General features: G+C 36.8%; 1 protein-coding gene and 1 non-coding gene across 3 annotated transcripts; one reads left to right on the top strand and one right to left on the bottom strand.

Moving 5' to 3' along the window:
* Positions 1-281: 281 nt before the first annotated feature.
* Positions 282-12,281, top strand: LOC106671900 (heat shock 70 kDa protein cognate 4-like). 2 transcript variants are annotated; one of them, XR_001341184.2, is made up of 8 exons: positions 282-407; positions 837-959; positions 1,015-1,144; positions 1,516-1,724; positions 5,325-5,474; positions 5,533-6,337; positions 10,890-11,534; positions 11,696-11,982. XR_001341184.2 is itself a non-coding variant. In XM_014402955.2 (7 exons), the coding sequence occupies exons 2-7, from the start codon at positions 873-875 to the stop codon at positions 12,199-12,201; spliced, it is 1,887 nt and encodes a 628-aa protein (XP_014258441.1). In that variant the 5' UTR covers positions 282-407; positions 837-872; the 3' UTR covers positions 12,202-12,281. The 2 variants fall into 2 exon arrangements, 1 of the variants encoding a protein (XP_014258441.1); XM_014402955.2 differs by lacking the exon at positions 10,890-11,534 and having other exon boundaries at positions 11,696-12,281.
* Positions 12,282-13,018: 737 nt separating this feature from the next.
* On the bottom strand, positions 13,019-13,091 carry Trnad-guc. Its single transcript has one exon. It is a non-coding gene; the product is annotated as a tRNA-Asp (tRNA).
* Positions 13,092-15,871: the final 2,780 nt, after the last annotated feature.

The following is a 15,871-nucleotide window of genomic DNA, read 5'->3' as shown; positions in this document are numbered from 1 at the left end:
AAAATTACTAGCAGATAATTTTAAAAGGACCTTTACAAATCTCTGTGTATTCGTTTGAACATGGAATTACCTGTTAACATTAAAATTCGACTTTTTTCTTTCTTTTATTTACTTCATTTTTTTTTCAATATTTTTACATATTAAGTTAAGTGAAAAGTTAAGTTTTTTCTCATTATCAAATTCTTCTAGTTCTAGGTAAATCTTTTCAACAAGGAAAACTGTTAATTTATCAACAGTTGCTCACAATGTGGATTGTATGTGTATAAAAATAAAAACAATAAAAAAAATGTCAACATACATATGTTACATAACATCAGGTGAAGTGGAAAATACAAGACATCTTCCCTGGTGGTTTTCCACCTATGCAAGCATGATACAAGTTCAAGACACAAGATAAATTGAAAAATGTAAGTGACAATTTTTCCCGGTTAGGTATATCAATCATCTCTGACAATGGACCTATTCTAAATATTTGTCAACTTAAGAATCTTAAATTTTGGCTATCCTAAAGACTTTCTGGTAACGCAGTACGAAAATTTCGAGACTAAACAGAGCTATTATGCAAAGTAACAAACGGCCGTTAAAGTCCATAGCGCGCCCGTTTGTCTACTTGTTTGGAAGTTGCAAGTCAAGGACTTGTAAGTGCCTAACAATCATGGCGGTTCGGACACACTTTTATACGACCGTTTTGTTTGTTTTCAGGCCTTTCTCATTTCCCTTGACTTACATTTCACAAACCATCTGACAAACGTTTTTCTGTAAAATAAGACATTTTTGTGCATAGACTATTAATGTAACGTACACTTTAAATCCAGTAATTAAACACTTTTCAATAGTGAGTGTGGAAGTCTAAGTGTATAAAGGGCCACACTATGTCAAAAGGTAGGGTTAAAGGGCCGTCCGTAGGGATCGACCTAGGTACCACGTACTCCTGCGTCGGGATATTTCAGCATGGAAAGGTAAAAAAGTGTACATGTTTCCTAATGACATCCTGCTGACAGTTTTTCGTCTAAGGTGGAAATCATAGCCAACGATCAGGGAAATCGAGTCACACCGAGTTATGTCGCGTTTACGGACACGGAGCGGCTTGTCGGTGACCCGGCTAAAAATCAAGCCGCCATGAATCCTACAAACACTGTATACGGTAATGTAAAATCTAATTAAAACCAGTTTTTATTCCGTTAATAGTGGTGAAATGAAAAAGCTAGAGTCACGAGAGGGATTCGAACCCAGAACCTTTGTCCACTTTGGTCAAGTGGTTAGAGCACCGGCGTATTGAGCCGAAGGACGAGGGTTCGAATCCCGCTCATGACTAGCTTTTATAAAGCTACATAAAATTAATTAATTGAAATAATTATGTCAATTAGACCTCTAAAAATAAATGTAGCGATGAAATAGTTATATTTCAGCTATTACAGGTTTAGTTTTTATAATACCTGATCTGAATAATAACTTCCTAATCGTACTTTAATTTCTGATATTGATCAGTAGGAAATAATTGAATATTGTCCTCAGATGCAAAAAGGATGATAGGCAGACGATTCGACGATCCGACCTTAGTTAACGACAGAAAAATGTGGCCTTTTAAAGTTGCAAGCAAAGATGGAAAACCCGTTATTGTGGTGGAATACAAGAAAGAAACCAAAGAATTTTACCCTGAGGAAATTTCCAGCATGGTCCTGGTTAAGATGAGAGAAACTGCAGAAGCATACTTAGGGAAAAAGGTAGAGATTTTAATTATATCCTGATGTACAAAATTTAAAGCACATCTCAATTTATTTTATTTAAACTTAAACTGTTTTTTCTACATTAGCTACAAGTAATAGGACCTATCGTAGTAAAAATAAACAGTAAATAATGCTTTGTTTACTTCTTATATTTACTTTTGTATTGATTATTTCCATTTGCACAAAAAGTATTATCCATTCTGCTATTCCTAAAGATCGCCTTCAGTTAATCTTTTCCCTTCATTGATTTAATTTAATATTATTGTTACTATAAAACCTTTTTTCAGCCAGTCAAGTATTTTAGTGAGTTGTCACAGGTTCGTAACATTATTAGAGGGATGATAGAGCCAGCGAGATATCGCAAGGAGACTGAGTGTAAATCTCGACAACACCAAGGGTTCGAAGTCATCAGATTGTACTAAACCGCAACATTACCGGAATTGAGATAAGAAATCTGATGAGACAAATCAGAAACGTTTCGATTTCCTCCAGGACTGTAGGAAGAAGGCTCAATGAAAAAAAACCTCAGGGCCCGGCACCCAGCTCGTGATGATCCTCGTCTTACCAAAGCTTGACGGAGCTCTACAGATGAGGAAGAGTCGGCCGCAAATCATCAGATGGTCGCCTATACGGTGTGTTCGGCTACTCGTATTACAAACTTTGCCAGTAGATTCTACATTCAGTATGGAACCAAAAAGTCCTAATTAACTGTGGTCCGAATCTCAAGAGTTTCGGTGTTTTTCTGATTTTTTTAAGATTTCACGAACTTACTTCAAATAAACAATGATAAGTCCAAAACTAAACGGTTTTGGACAAAACCATTGAAAACTAGGTTAAATTTTAAATAAGATGCGATCAATACTAAACCTCTAAACGTTGATGAAATGCGTGTTAGTAGCCAGAACTTTAAAAAAAATTTAAAAGTTGAAAAAGTTACTATGGTGATCTAAACTACTATTTCCAAACCTAGAAAGCAGAAAATTTCAGAAAACGTACTCCATTTAATATCCTTTTTTGTGGTGTAATGCTTTTTAATTACTTTTTTCAAAGATGAAGAAATTAATGAAGTAAAGGTAAAAACCGTGGTTGACGGATCGGTAATGCAGAAAGATAAAAAAAATGAAAAAACATAATAAAATTTTGATTAAATGACTGAAAAAGTTTTGAATCTTAAAACTCTTTTTTTCATGGAATAATAATAATACAATAATACAATAATCCTTTAAGCGTTGCAGTCGTGTTGGTAAATAAGAATACAATTATTCAGAAATCGTAAGATGCGGTCTGGTGTGATGTAGGTTTCAGAAAAACATTATCTTTATCGAGCCAACGTTTCGATCTTTATTGAGATCATCTTCAGAGCTCAAAGTGTTTGTCTTCTGTGTAATTGTGCCATTCTTGCGTGCCTTTTTGGCACTCTTAACACGACACGCAAGAATGGCACAATTACACAGAAGACAAACACTTTGAGCCCTGAAGATGATCTCAATAAAGATCGAAACGTTGGCACTATAAAGAAAATGTTTTTCTGAAACCTACAGCACACCAGACCGCATCTGACGATTTCTGAATAATTATCTATTAACGGTCCCTAATCACCATACATAAGAATACAATTTGCACTATTTCGGTTTCAAACCCAACTTAAAAATCGTTTAATACATTGATTCAAAATTTCCTTAAGTTTTTTAATCTTCTGCCTTACCAATCCGTCAACCACGGTTTTTACCTTTCCTCCATCAATTTCTTTATCTTTGAAAAATAGAAATTTAAAAAAAGAAATTACATCACTAAAAAGGATATTAAATGGAGTACGTTTTCTAAAATTTACTGATCTGTAGGTTCGGAAATAGTAATTCCATAGTAGAAACAATTATTGGAATTAGTAATTTAGAATTACTAATTAATAAATTAGTAAGTTTTTCAACTTTGACAAAAAAATAGTTTTCAAAGTTATGGCTACTCAAACGTTTATTCCACCAACGTTTACCAATTTAGCATTGATAACATCTTACTGGACATTTAACGTGATTTCAAATGATATCGACGAATTTGTCCTTTCCAAATTTTCTTTAAGTTTTTTATGTTTTATCATTATTAATCTTTCCACTTTATCAATCCGTCAACCACGGTTTTTTACTTTTCTTCCATCAATTTCTTTATCTTTGAAAAAAATAATTAAAAAAGAAATTACACCACTAAAAAGGATATTAAATGGAGTTCGTTTTCTGAAATTTGCTGGCCTCTAGGTTTGGAAATAGTAGTTTAGATCACCACAGTATTTTTTTCAACTTTGAAAAAACATTTTTTTTGGAAGTTCTGTCTATTAAAACGCTTATCTCATCTATGTTTACAAGTTTGGTATTGATCACATTTTATTGGAAATTTAACGTAGTTTTCAATGGTATGAACGGTTTTAGTTTTTTTGTTATTATTGTTTTTTTGAAGCAAGTTTGTAAAATCTTGAAAAATCAGAAAAGTGGAATAACTCCGAAACTGTTGAGATTCGGACCACAGTTAATTAGGACGTTTTTGTTTTATTTTAAATGTAAAATCTACTGGCAAAATTTGTCACACGAGTAGCCGAACACTCAGTATATAGAAAATAGTTCCGTGACGCGCTTAAATTTCGGCAGTGCATTCTTATAATGACATGGATAGCCGCTAAGATAGGGTTTTTAGAAATTCCATTTCTAAGGGATATGGACAACTTTTTGCCACGAATAAGTGAACTGAGGAAGAGACTAATTGAGAAACGAGACATTTTATTACAAAGCCATAGCACTCTGCATCCCATTAGAAAGGTACATTAAAACGTCCCGAGTAAAAGCTAGTAATATCATAGAGAGACCCTCAGGAGAAAGGTACCCACCATGCTGTACGGTTCCTCAGGTAGCATTCCACAGTGGGTCACTGATGTTCTGGGATGGCATTTCCTTGGATCAAATTGGTTGTTGGTTGTCTGAGGAAGATCTCTAACTTCATAGATATGCTTACAAGACGTAATCGAAGGGCATGTAGTGCCATTTGCTCCCTACAGCGATGACAGATTCTTCCTAATGCAAGATAATGCCAGGCCCCAAACACGTATTGTGGATGACTACCTCATTTGGGTTGGAAGTGAGTGCTTCGTGTTGCCTACTCGAAGTCCAGATTTGAATCCAACCGAACACATTTGGTACCAACTTAAGCGACGAGTACGACGGCGAAATCCAGGACCTAACACCCTAGAAGAATTGGAAACGGCTGTTCTTGATGAATGAGGAAGAATTCCTCAAGATTTTATCAGAAATCTTTTCCAAGGAATGAAAGAGCGTTTAACGGATGTGATTCCTGCCAGAGGTGGAAATACTCAGTATTTTTATTTGTTTTTGAATTATCCTGGTTATTTTTTTACTCATTAATTTTGTTTTTTAATTAGGTATTGAAAATTTTCTTTCTAAATGTGTTAATTTTTACAACCAAACCTATTTTTGATATGCAGAACATGAATAAACCTAAATACATTAAAATTCAAGGGTGGAGCGTTATTTTGTCCCTTATTTGATAAATATAATCTATGCCAGATTTGTAATATACTTTTGACGGTTTATCCAGGTAAATAATGCAGTTATCACAGTACCTGCATATTTTAATGATTCGCAACGCCAAGCGACTAAGGATGCCGGAGCTATTGCTGGTCTCGACGTCCTTAGGATAATAAACGAACCGACTGCTGCTGCTGTCGCATACGGTCTAGACAAGAGGGTAAAAAAGCACTGCTTATCCCTGTGTTAACATTATCTAACCTACCGTTAAATTTTAGAAATCTGGAGACATGAACGTATTGATATTTGACCTCGGTGGGGGAACTTTCGACGTGTCTGTTTTGACAATCGCAGACGGTGTGTTTGAAGTGAAATCTACAGCCGGGGACACCCATTTAGGAGGAGAGGATTTCGACAACCGGATGGTCATGTATTTTGCCGACGAATTCAAAAGGAAGCATAAGAAAGATTTCACGGAAAACAAAAGGGCGATGAGGAGGATGCAGACTGCCTGCGAGAGGACGAAGAGAACGCTGAGCTCTGCGACGCAGAGTAATATCGAAATCGACTCTCTTTTCGAAGGAATAGACTTCTACTCGACGATAACGAGGGCTAAATTTGAAGAGCTGAACGGAGATCTGTTTCGGAGCACTTTGGACCCGGTAGAGAAAGCTCTGACAGATTCGAAAATAAAGAAAAACAAAATCGACGAGGTCGTACTCGTCGGTGGTTCGACTCGGATACCTAAAATACAGAACATGCTTAAAGAATATTTCAACGGGAAGGAGTTGAACAAATCTATTAACCCGGACGAAGCGGTGGCGTACGGTGCCGCCGTCCAAGCGGCCATTATACAAGGCGACACTTCAGAAGAAGTCAGAGACGTCCTTCTGCTGGACGTCACACCTTTGTCTCTGGGGATTGAAACAGCCGGCGGGGTCATGACCACCTTAATCAACAGGAACACCACCATTCCGACGAAACATTCGCAAATTTTCAGCACCTACGCTGACAATCAGCCGGGGGTCTTCATACAAGTCTACGAAGGAGAACGTGCTCTAACGAAGGATAACAACCTTCTTGGTAAGCCTTTCAAATCATTTTTTAATATTCGATCGTTTAAATTTCTTCCATTGTCCATGAACAATTTAAAAATTTTAACTTCCTCACTGAACTAGAAAGTTAGACACTAGTGGATCATGTTCTATTAGGAAAATTTTCATATTGGAAAAAAAAAATATAAAAAAAATTCAGTAAGGATTAATACAAGTGAATCCACCTCATTTTAATTAGACTTTAAATAGCACTTTAATTAGGCCATTAAGTTTAATTTTTCACTGGTTCATGTATTATGACTCTCGTAATTCTACGTTCTTCACATATCTATTGGGAATAACGATTTAAAGCTATAACATCATAATGTAGAATTTTTTATTTATTTTCGAACGGCATAGGAAATGCAACAAGCAAGTGTTATTTACAGTAATATACATATACACATGCACATACACATTATTGTATGCACATTTACATTATTTGCCAGGCGTGATTGATTTGACTAGCCACCATACAATGAAGGTGGCCGTAATTGACCATTGTGGCCCCTGGCGTTGCCGAAGTTACAAAATCAGATGGTCTCGAGGCCACCTGCGCTTCAATCTTCTATGAGGTTAGGAAAGCTAGGAAGTTGGACAGGTTAACAGGTGTCATGAGAGTTTAGTTTGGAGTGAAATTTATGTTAGCTGTACTGGGCAAGGTTGGATGGGTATGTTGAGATCAGAGTGGATAGTATTTTAGTGACCGGGAGTTTTGTGGCCATGACAAGGGCCGGTGTTGAGAGAAGCCGTGACGAAGGTATAAGGCCGAGATCGTGCGAGTGGCGCCGTTGGTTGTGGTGTATGACAGAGTAAACCGTTGGCTGAGGTTCGGGCTGAGTGTAGCAATTAGCCGAGAGCAGCGTTTGGCGTTTATCGCCAAGTCGGCTGTGTATAGAAGGAGAGAATCAGACTAAAGCCGCGAGTACTCTTGCTGTCGTCGACGGTGTTCCATTAGTGATAGCTCGTCGGGTTGACGAGTCTGCTGTCGTTGATTAGTGATGAATGAGACCTCGTCGTGTCGATGAGTCTGCTGTTGTCGATTAGTGATGGTTGAGATCTCGTCGGGCTGACGAGTCTGATTCCCCTGAGGGTAGTGCCCCCGCTTATATAAGAGCTCTACTCTGATTGGCTGCAGAGTGGAGGGCGAGAACATTCCATAAGTGGTAATGGCATGTAGCGGTAAAGTGTGGTGACTACAAGGGTCACTACAGTATTATTGGTGACGTAGAATGGAGCATCAACGAAGGATTTTTGGATTGTTGAGATTGGAACGAATCACAGTCCTAGGTAATGTTGGGTCTTCAAGGAAATTTGAGAACACTTGTCAAACCTTAAATGTCAATCTGTAGACATGTTTAAAGTTGTTTTCCCCTGTTGATGACCGTAAAATAAGTGGAAAGCTTGGCAGTAGCAACTAAGTTTGTTTTCTTCTTCGATACTTCTAATACTGAAAAAAGATTGGAACACTTGGTTGCCCCGTACAAATAGATCCAAATTGGGCGATTTGGGTAATGATAATAATTTTTGGTTGTTAATGATAGTTTAGATCTTTTTTTCAAGTAGTCTCTTTAGCATTTTAAACATAGGTTTACAGTCAATTTATTTTATTCGAGTGTGTTCAACGTAAGTTTTTTGTTCAATTAAAGTCAAGATATCATATACTATTTGCTGGAGGAAATTGGGTGCCGTACAAATAAACAGCTGGGAGAGTGTTACGATTAAGAGTGAAAACAATGTATTTATATTTTTGATTGTTGGTTACTTGATTCTCCACAGACGAAGCCAGTGTTCAAGCAATGATGGGTTTGGAGGTTGCGGATGGTTAGGGATGGATAAAAGTAACAGGGTGAATGTTTGGGGGAGAAAATTGCCGTGAAGGTTAAGGTGTCGGAATGTAATGGGAGATCGGCTGTACATAAGGGGTAAAGTAAGGGAGCAAATATTCCTGCCCTGTGAGACGCCGGCTGAAATTGGGAAAATAGAAGAGGAAGAGGGTTACTTGTATTGGTTTGTTAGGAAGGAATTGAGAGGAAGGTAGTATATAAATGGAGTATTTTTCGTTTTTTAATATTTTGGGGGTTTGAGTATTCCCATTACCCATGCTCAGTGTGTTGATAGCAATAATCTAGATTTTGTTTCCTATTGGAAGTCGCAATGTCTTAGGCCTTCAGGCCTTATCACACGTTTAGTTTCTCAAGTTAGGAGCGACTCACCTCTGCGCACGGTTGGCTGTAAGACCGTGAATTTTGATGTAGAAGCTCGAAAATTCACAGACTAATCAAATAGACATGCTGATTTCTCCCGCTTGATCCTTCTGAGGGGGTGGGTAAACATTGTGCACTTCACCGTGTGCTGCGCCTAAAGGGATACCAATAGGGCCGAAATGCATCAGCCGGTCTTCCACGCTCTCCCTAGATAGAGACCACCACTTTATCTCCCTGGGTGTAGGGGCTTCGCCAGCGTAGTCTTTGCATCCTCTCAAGATACTATACGCTTCCTTGATCCTATCATCCAACACAAAGGATGCTTAAGGCGCCAGGAAACACCAGCCAGCTTGTGCTCTAGAAAGGCACGTTCTCAGGGCTACACCATTGTTTTGTGCCTGAAAACCTCCCTTCCAACCAAGGATTGGGAAGGATCTGCTGGAATCTCCTCGGAGCACCCATTGCACAGTCTCAAGATTTGGATTGAGGAAAAAAGGGAATTTTCGAGATGCGCTTCACAAGAGACACATCTCTATCTGTCCATTCACATTTACAATAATATCAATAATCTAAATTGCTAGATACCGTCTAAAATCAAGATGTTTAACGGATCCAGCAACCCAAGCAATGCACCCAAGCGCCAACACCCGCCGCGGCAGGAAGAGAGAGATGCAAATTTTAACCAGAGATGCTTCTTACTTACACTTGACAGTCTACCCACTGGATGACGTGGATAAAAACCACGAACATCGAAATACCAGTGGAAAAGTCCACTTCCTCGAGGAGAGCGAAGCTATTATGTTTCCCACTGGGATCGCAATGTCATTTAACTTTGAGGTTCTTTAGCGTGCGCACCTGGCACATAAGCCTTATGACACGTCTAGATTCTCAAGTTAGGAGGGACTCACCTCCACGCACTGAAAAATTGCTTCTCTCGAGGTTCGGTGTAGAAGCCCACATCATCCTGCAGCATGCTGCCGACATGTCGACTTCTCTTTCCCCTTCTGAGGGAGTTAATATTGTGCAACCAATCGTGTGCCACGCGTAAAGGGATACCCAAAAGGGGTCGAAATGCATCGATCCTAGATCTCCCACGCACTCGCCAGATATAGAAGACAACTCGATCTCCCTGGGTGTAGGGGTTCCGCCACCGTCGAAACCTCAGGATGGCCGCGGTTTCCATTTTAGTGGAATCTCTAACAACCCCCTAGAGGAGCCCACGCCTTCGGCAAAGGCAACCCAGACGGCCACAACCGGAAAACATCCGCCCGCGTCAACCATTCCTCACACATTCGACGGACTTAGCGTAGTCCTCGTTACATGTCGCTTCGGCATCCGATCGCTCCGATTCCCGCGAGGTCGGGAGGTAATTCGGAGGTCATACGCAAGGGCTCTGATCCACGGCCACGATGAACCACAACCTCTTCTCTAGGAGAGCGGAGCTAAAAAGCCCTGCATCCCTCCCGTCCTTCTCACCGGGCACAACGCCAGAACGAGACGCCCACCACCTTACTCCCGATCACCAGACCAGCCGCACAGACCTATTATTTTTTAAATTTCGGCATCCCTGATGTGTTCAAACAACATTTTGTAAACGTCTTGTCTGCCCTCTACTATCATTAATAAACCTAGCAATTCTCTGCAATGTAAAATCCATCCATCCTTCCTTCTATCTTCACATTCAGGGCATTCCATCGACACATGTATCCTCTTTACGTCACTAGTGGCACAATTTTGGCACTCAGTCATACCCATCCTATACCTGTGAGCGCCCGATAAATCGAAGGATGCCGTTCTTAGAATTTTAATTTGAAACTCTTAGCGAATACCACAACACATAATCTAAATTGATACGTTTAGTACTCAAAGGCCATAAAAATATTTTTTTATATTTGCCTGATCTAGGACTAGCCGCTCAAGAAAGCCTTATAAATCATACAGTAGTCATACTGCTGAATCTTTAATTGGTTAAATTACCCAATAAATTATGGAATCAGTAATAATTGATACGTTACTACAAAATAAATATCTAATTGATAACATTAGAACTAAAATAAATCAACTGGCAATGCAATGTTAAACGCAAAAAGGAGGCCTGAGAAAATTTAGATATTTACGTGTACCTCGAAGATATAACACGTTTATTAAACGTATTTAAGAAAAAAGCAAAGCCCCGAAAGTCGAATGCTTGAGAATTGAAGTGGTCGAAATAAGTCGAAGTTCGGATAGTGTTAAATATGTTCGATTCGACCTGGAAAATTTATATTTGCTATTTAATATTTAGTCCCTTTTATTGACCACTTTTATTCTCAAAAATTCGATTTTCTGTTTCAGGCACGTTCGAATTGTCGGGGTTTCCTCCAGCGCCTAGGGGAGTACCGCAGATCGAGGTTACCTTTGACGTAGACGCAAATGGAATTTTAAACGTATCCGCGGTCGAAAAAGCGACGGGAAGAACTAACAACGTCACCATTACGAACGATAAAGGACGGCTGAACAAAACTGAAATAGAACGGATGGTAAAAGATGCGGAAAAGTTCAAAACTGAAGACGAAAAAGTGAGACTGTCCATTTCCGCTAGGAACGAGTTGGAGAGCTACGTTTACGCTATGAAAACCGCCATCGACAACATCAACATGTCAGACCGCAGGTGCTCAATATCGGAAGATGATAAAAAAACAGTGATGAGGAAATGCAACGAAACCAGCATGTGGTTAGAAGCGAATAAGTCTGCGAAAAAAGAGGATTACGAAAAGAAATTAAAAGACATCAAAGAAGTCTGCGAACCTATTGCGAAAAAGTTTTACTGCACCACAGGAAGAGCCGGCGGATCGGGAAATTGCAATTCCAGTGCTGGCCCGACTATTGAAGAAGTCGAATGAACACTGACGAAATTCTCTAACATATTTATATATCACAACTGTTCACAAACCGTATTAACAGTAATCGTATTTTTGGCCTTTGAAACCTTCCTCGCATGTAAGTAGTATGCCCAAGGTCAAAATAGGAATGGTAAAGGCGATAGTATAAAAAGTTTTTTTAATATTTTTTATTGTTTTGCATTTGTGTAACACTGAACTTAGCTAAAAATTTTGAAAACGTACTTAACGCTTTCAAGTCGTGACTGATTTTTATTTCAGGGACTTTCGAGTTGACCGGATTTCCACCGGCGCCGAGAGGGATACCCCAAATCGAAGTCTCTTTCGACATCGACGCCAATGGAATACTGAACGTGGCAGCGACGGAGAAGGCGACGGGGAAAATAAACAAAATAACCATCACAAACGACAAAGGGCGTCTCAACAAGAACGAAATCGAAAGGATTGTGAAAGAGGCGGACAAATTCAAAAACGAAGACGAGCTGCTCAAAACGACAATAGAGTCCAGGAACCAGCTTGAAAACTACATTTACGCCATGAAATCCGCTTTGGACAACATAAACATGTCAGAGCGTAGGAACGTCATAACGGAAGAGGACAGGGCGACCCTGACGAGAAAGTGCAACGAGACGATCATGTGGCTGGAAGCGAACAAATCCGCGAACAAAGAAGACTACGAAAAGAAATTGAAAGACGTTACGGCCGTTTGCACGCCGATCACGACCAAATTTATGTCCGCAGCTGGAAACAGCCTGACTTCCAGTTAAGATTAGGATGGTCCTTACAGATATGGACAAAGGTTAAAACGGTAAAAATACTAACAAATACATTAGACTTCTACATTCAACACTTTTGATTCTAGTTCATACGAGTATCATTTTATTAACATATCTATAAAACAACTAAGTCAGTAATAGCATTACAACGCATCAAGGTAATAATAATAATAATAATAAATCTTTATTTGCAAGAATGTACATTAAATATAAATTTATAACAAAAACTAATATTTTGGTACATCCCAGCCTACTGTCAAAAAGCAAAGCTTGTACTAGACAACAGGAGAGGAAATAGAATACATCTTTACAAAATGAGAAACAAACAAATAAACATAATACAGAATAAACTTGTAGCATGAAAAAACCAACCAAATTAAATCTTGGCTTTAAAATTTCTTAACTACAATTTAAAATTTATGAAATTATAAATTTTTTATCTTCTATGTAGTTTATATCTCTAATATATCTTTAAAAAATGAAATACAAACAAATAAACAAATATAAAACAGAATAAACTTGTAGCATGAAAAAACCAACCAAATTAAATCTTGGCTTTAAAATTTCTTAACTACAATTTAAAATTTTTGAAATTATAAATTTTTTATCTTCTTTGTAGTTTATATCTCTAATAATCTTTAAAAAATGAAATACAAACAAATAAACAAACATAAAACAGAATAAACTTGTAGCATGAAAAAAACCAACCAAATTAAATCTTGGCTTTAAAATATAACTACAATTTAAAAATTTGGAAATTATAAATTTTAATTAATTAAGGTTTTAAGTTGAGATAAAAAAAAGTCAGTGTCACGAGCGGGATTCGAACCCACGACCTTCGGCTTGACACGCCGCCGCTCTACCACTTGAGCTATCGTGACTTCGATCCACTCGGACACACAAACTTCCCATCTCAACCTATCTTTCGAATTTTTCCCTCATTTATGGCATTTTTCAAGTGTCGTGTAATCAATTTGATCCTCAGCGATAAATGAAATGGCCACGGAGAACTTTAGTGAACTATACATCATTCTAAATCATTAAATTAACTATTTTTTGTGGTCCGCTTGACCAATTAATACAATTCAATTAATTAAGGTTTTAAGTTGAGATAAAAAAGTCCGTGTCACGAGCTGGATTGAAATTGAAAAATGCCATAAAGGAGGGAAAAATTCGAAAGGTTGGTTGAGATGGGAAGTTGGGGTCCGAGTGGATCGAAATCAGGATAGCTCAAGTGGTAGAGTAGCGGCGTATCAAGCCGAAGATCTTGGGTTCGAATCCCGCTCATGACACTGACTTTTTATCTCAACTTAAAACCTTCATTAATTGAATTGTATTAATTGGTCAAGCGGACCACGAAAAATAGGGAATTATAACTTTTGTTTGTCTCCTTTGTAGTTTATATCTCTAATACATCTTTACAAAATGAGAAATATACAAATAAACATAATACAGAATAAACTTGTAGCATGAAAAAAAAACCAACCAATTTAAATCTTGGCTTTAAAATATCTTAAATACAATTGAAAATTTTTGAAATTATAAATTTTTTGTCTTCTTTGTAATTTATATCTCTAATATATCTTCACAAAATGAAAAACAAACAAATAAACATAATACAGAATAAACTTGTAGCATGAAAAAAAACCAACCAATTTAAATCTTGGCTTTAAATTATCTTAAATACAATTGAAAATTTTTGAAATTATACATTTTTTATCTTCTTTGTAATTTATATCTCTAATATATCTTTACAAAATGAAAAACAAACAAATAAACAACCATAATACACAATAAACTAGTAGCATGAAAAACCAACCAAATTAAATTTGGATTTAAAATATCAACTACAATTTAAAATTTTTGAAACTACAAATTTTTTTGTCTCCTTTGTAGCTTATATCTCTAATATATCTTTACAAAATGAGAAACAAACAAATAAACATGTAGCATGAAAAAACCACCCAAATTAACTCTTAGCTTTAAAATATCTTAACTACATTTTAAAATTTTTGAAATTATAATTTTTTTATCTTCTTTGTAGTTTTTGAAATTTTGAATAATAATCCTCTCTTTACAAACAAACGAAGTGCCATATTTAATGAAAAGTTATAATATTGCATAGCTTTTACATTGTAAAAATGTGAGTTAGCCAATGAATTACGTTTGTGTTATATTCACTGATGTAACTAGTTACAAGATTATTTTTATAAATTAATCTTTATGTAAGGTCTTGGTTGAGATAAAAAAAAAGTCAGCGGCACGAGAGGGATTCGAACCATCTTTTTATCTCAACCAATACCTTACATAAAGATTAATTAATTGAAAGAGGTTATTTGATCAATAAGACGACGAAATCTAATGCATTTAATAAACAAAATGGTATATCTTCACTGGAGCTCTCCGTGGCCATTTCATTTTTCGCCGAGAATCAAATAGATTACAAGATTCCGCGATGGTCGGTATCTGAGGGCTTTATAACGCTACCATCACGACAATGAGGTCAAATCCAAATTTTGACCATTTACTGACCTTGAAGAAAATTTGTTAAAATATGCAAAAAAGCAGGTATTTTGTTGATTTATCTTTTTAAATCACACCAAATTAAAATATTCTTCGTCTTAGAATATTTTTGTCTTTATGTTAACCAACAATAAAATTAATCCACCAAAAATAATATTTTTACTCTATAAATAACGATTAATGCTCATTTAATTAAATTTAGATTTTACTTACAATTTTTTATTATTATTTCAATTTATACAATAATAGCTTTATAACCCGGCGTTGCCCAGTGATATAATAAAAGGTATTATTTCTCCTTTTTTTTTTGTAAATCCTGACGCCTATTATATGTTTTATGCCCATTGTATAGTCTCTAAACCCGCCAGGCACTAATAAAAACAAAGTGTGAAAGTTTTATCGAAATCCGTTCAGCAGTTTTCGTTTTTACGATTAACACACCTAAGATCATTCACTTACAGATATAGATAGACATAGTATCTATAGATAGATAGATAGATAGATAGATAGATAGAGAGAGAGAGAGAGAGAGAGAGAGAGAGAGAGAGAGAGAATTATTTCGCTCTTATCCGATCATTTCCGTTCGCCTATTCCGCTTTTCTTCATCTTCAGTGATGGTTTAATAAGGTTTTCTGTCCGAAACTGTAGATGGCGTAATATGAAACCCAGAACCAATTGAATTACAAATTTCTAACTTTAACATTAGCTAAGCTTTAGCAAATTTAGCTGAAATATTGGGTTGTCCGGAAAATAATGCAGGATTTTGGTATTAAACAAAAAAAAAGAAACTAGTTACTTTAAAGCAATGTTCTTTAATCAAANACAAATGAGTAATCCTGTAAACGTAAACAGAATATTTTATATAGATTTTTTTTAATGAAAACTTAAAATCCTGCATTATTTTCCGGACAACCCAATAGAAGAGCTTGAGAGAAGGTTAGACCAAACCGAGCTGATTGCAAATTTCGGCGAAATAAACCTTTTTTTTAAAGTGAGATATTAGAGTTAGCGAGTGAAGAGCACCCCTAGATATTTATATCCACTCACAACGTAAATTTTTTCGTCTGCGCCAATGAAAATGGATAGGTATAGGGATAAAAGAGGTGGCCTCCCGCATCTCGATCTGAGTAGACTTATT

The sequence above is a fragment of the Cimex lectularius genome, unplaced genomic scaffold (genome assembly GCF_000648675.2).
Source record: "Cimex lectularius strain Harlan isolate CLEC.00 unplaced genomic scaffold, Clec_2.1 scaffold22, whole genome shotgun sequence".
Lineage (NCBI taxonomy): Eukaryota > Metazoa > Arthropoda > Insecta > Hemiptera > Cimicidae > Cimex > Cimex lectularius.
Note: the sequence above shows the minus strand (reverse complement) of the source record. Positions and strands in the feature narration are given on the sequence as shown.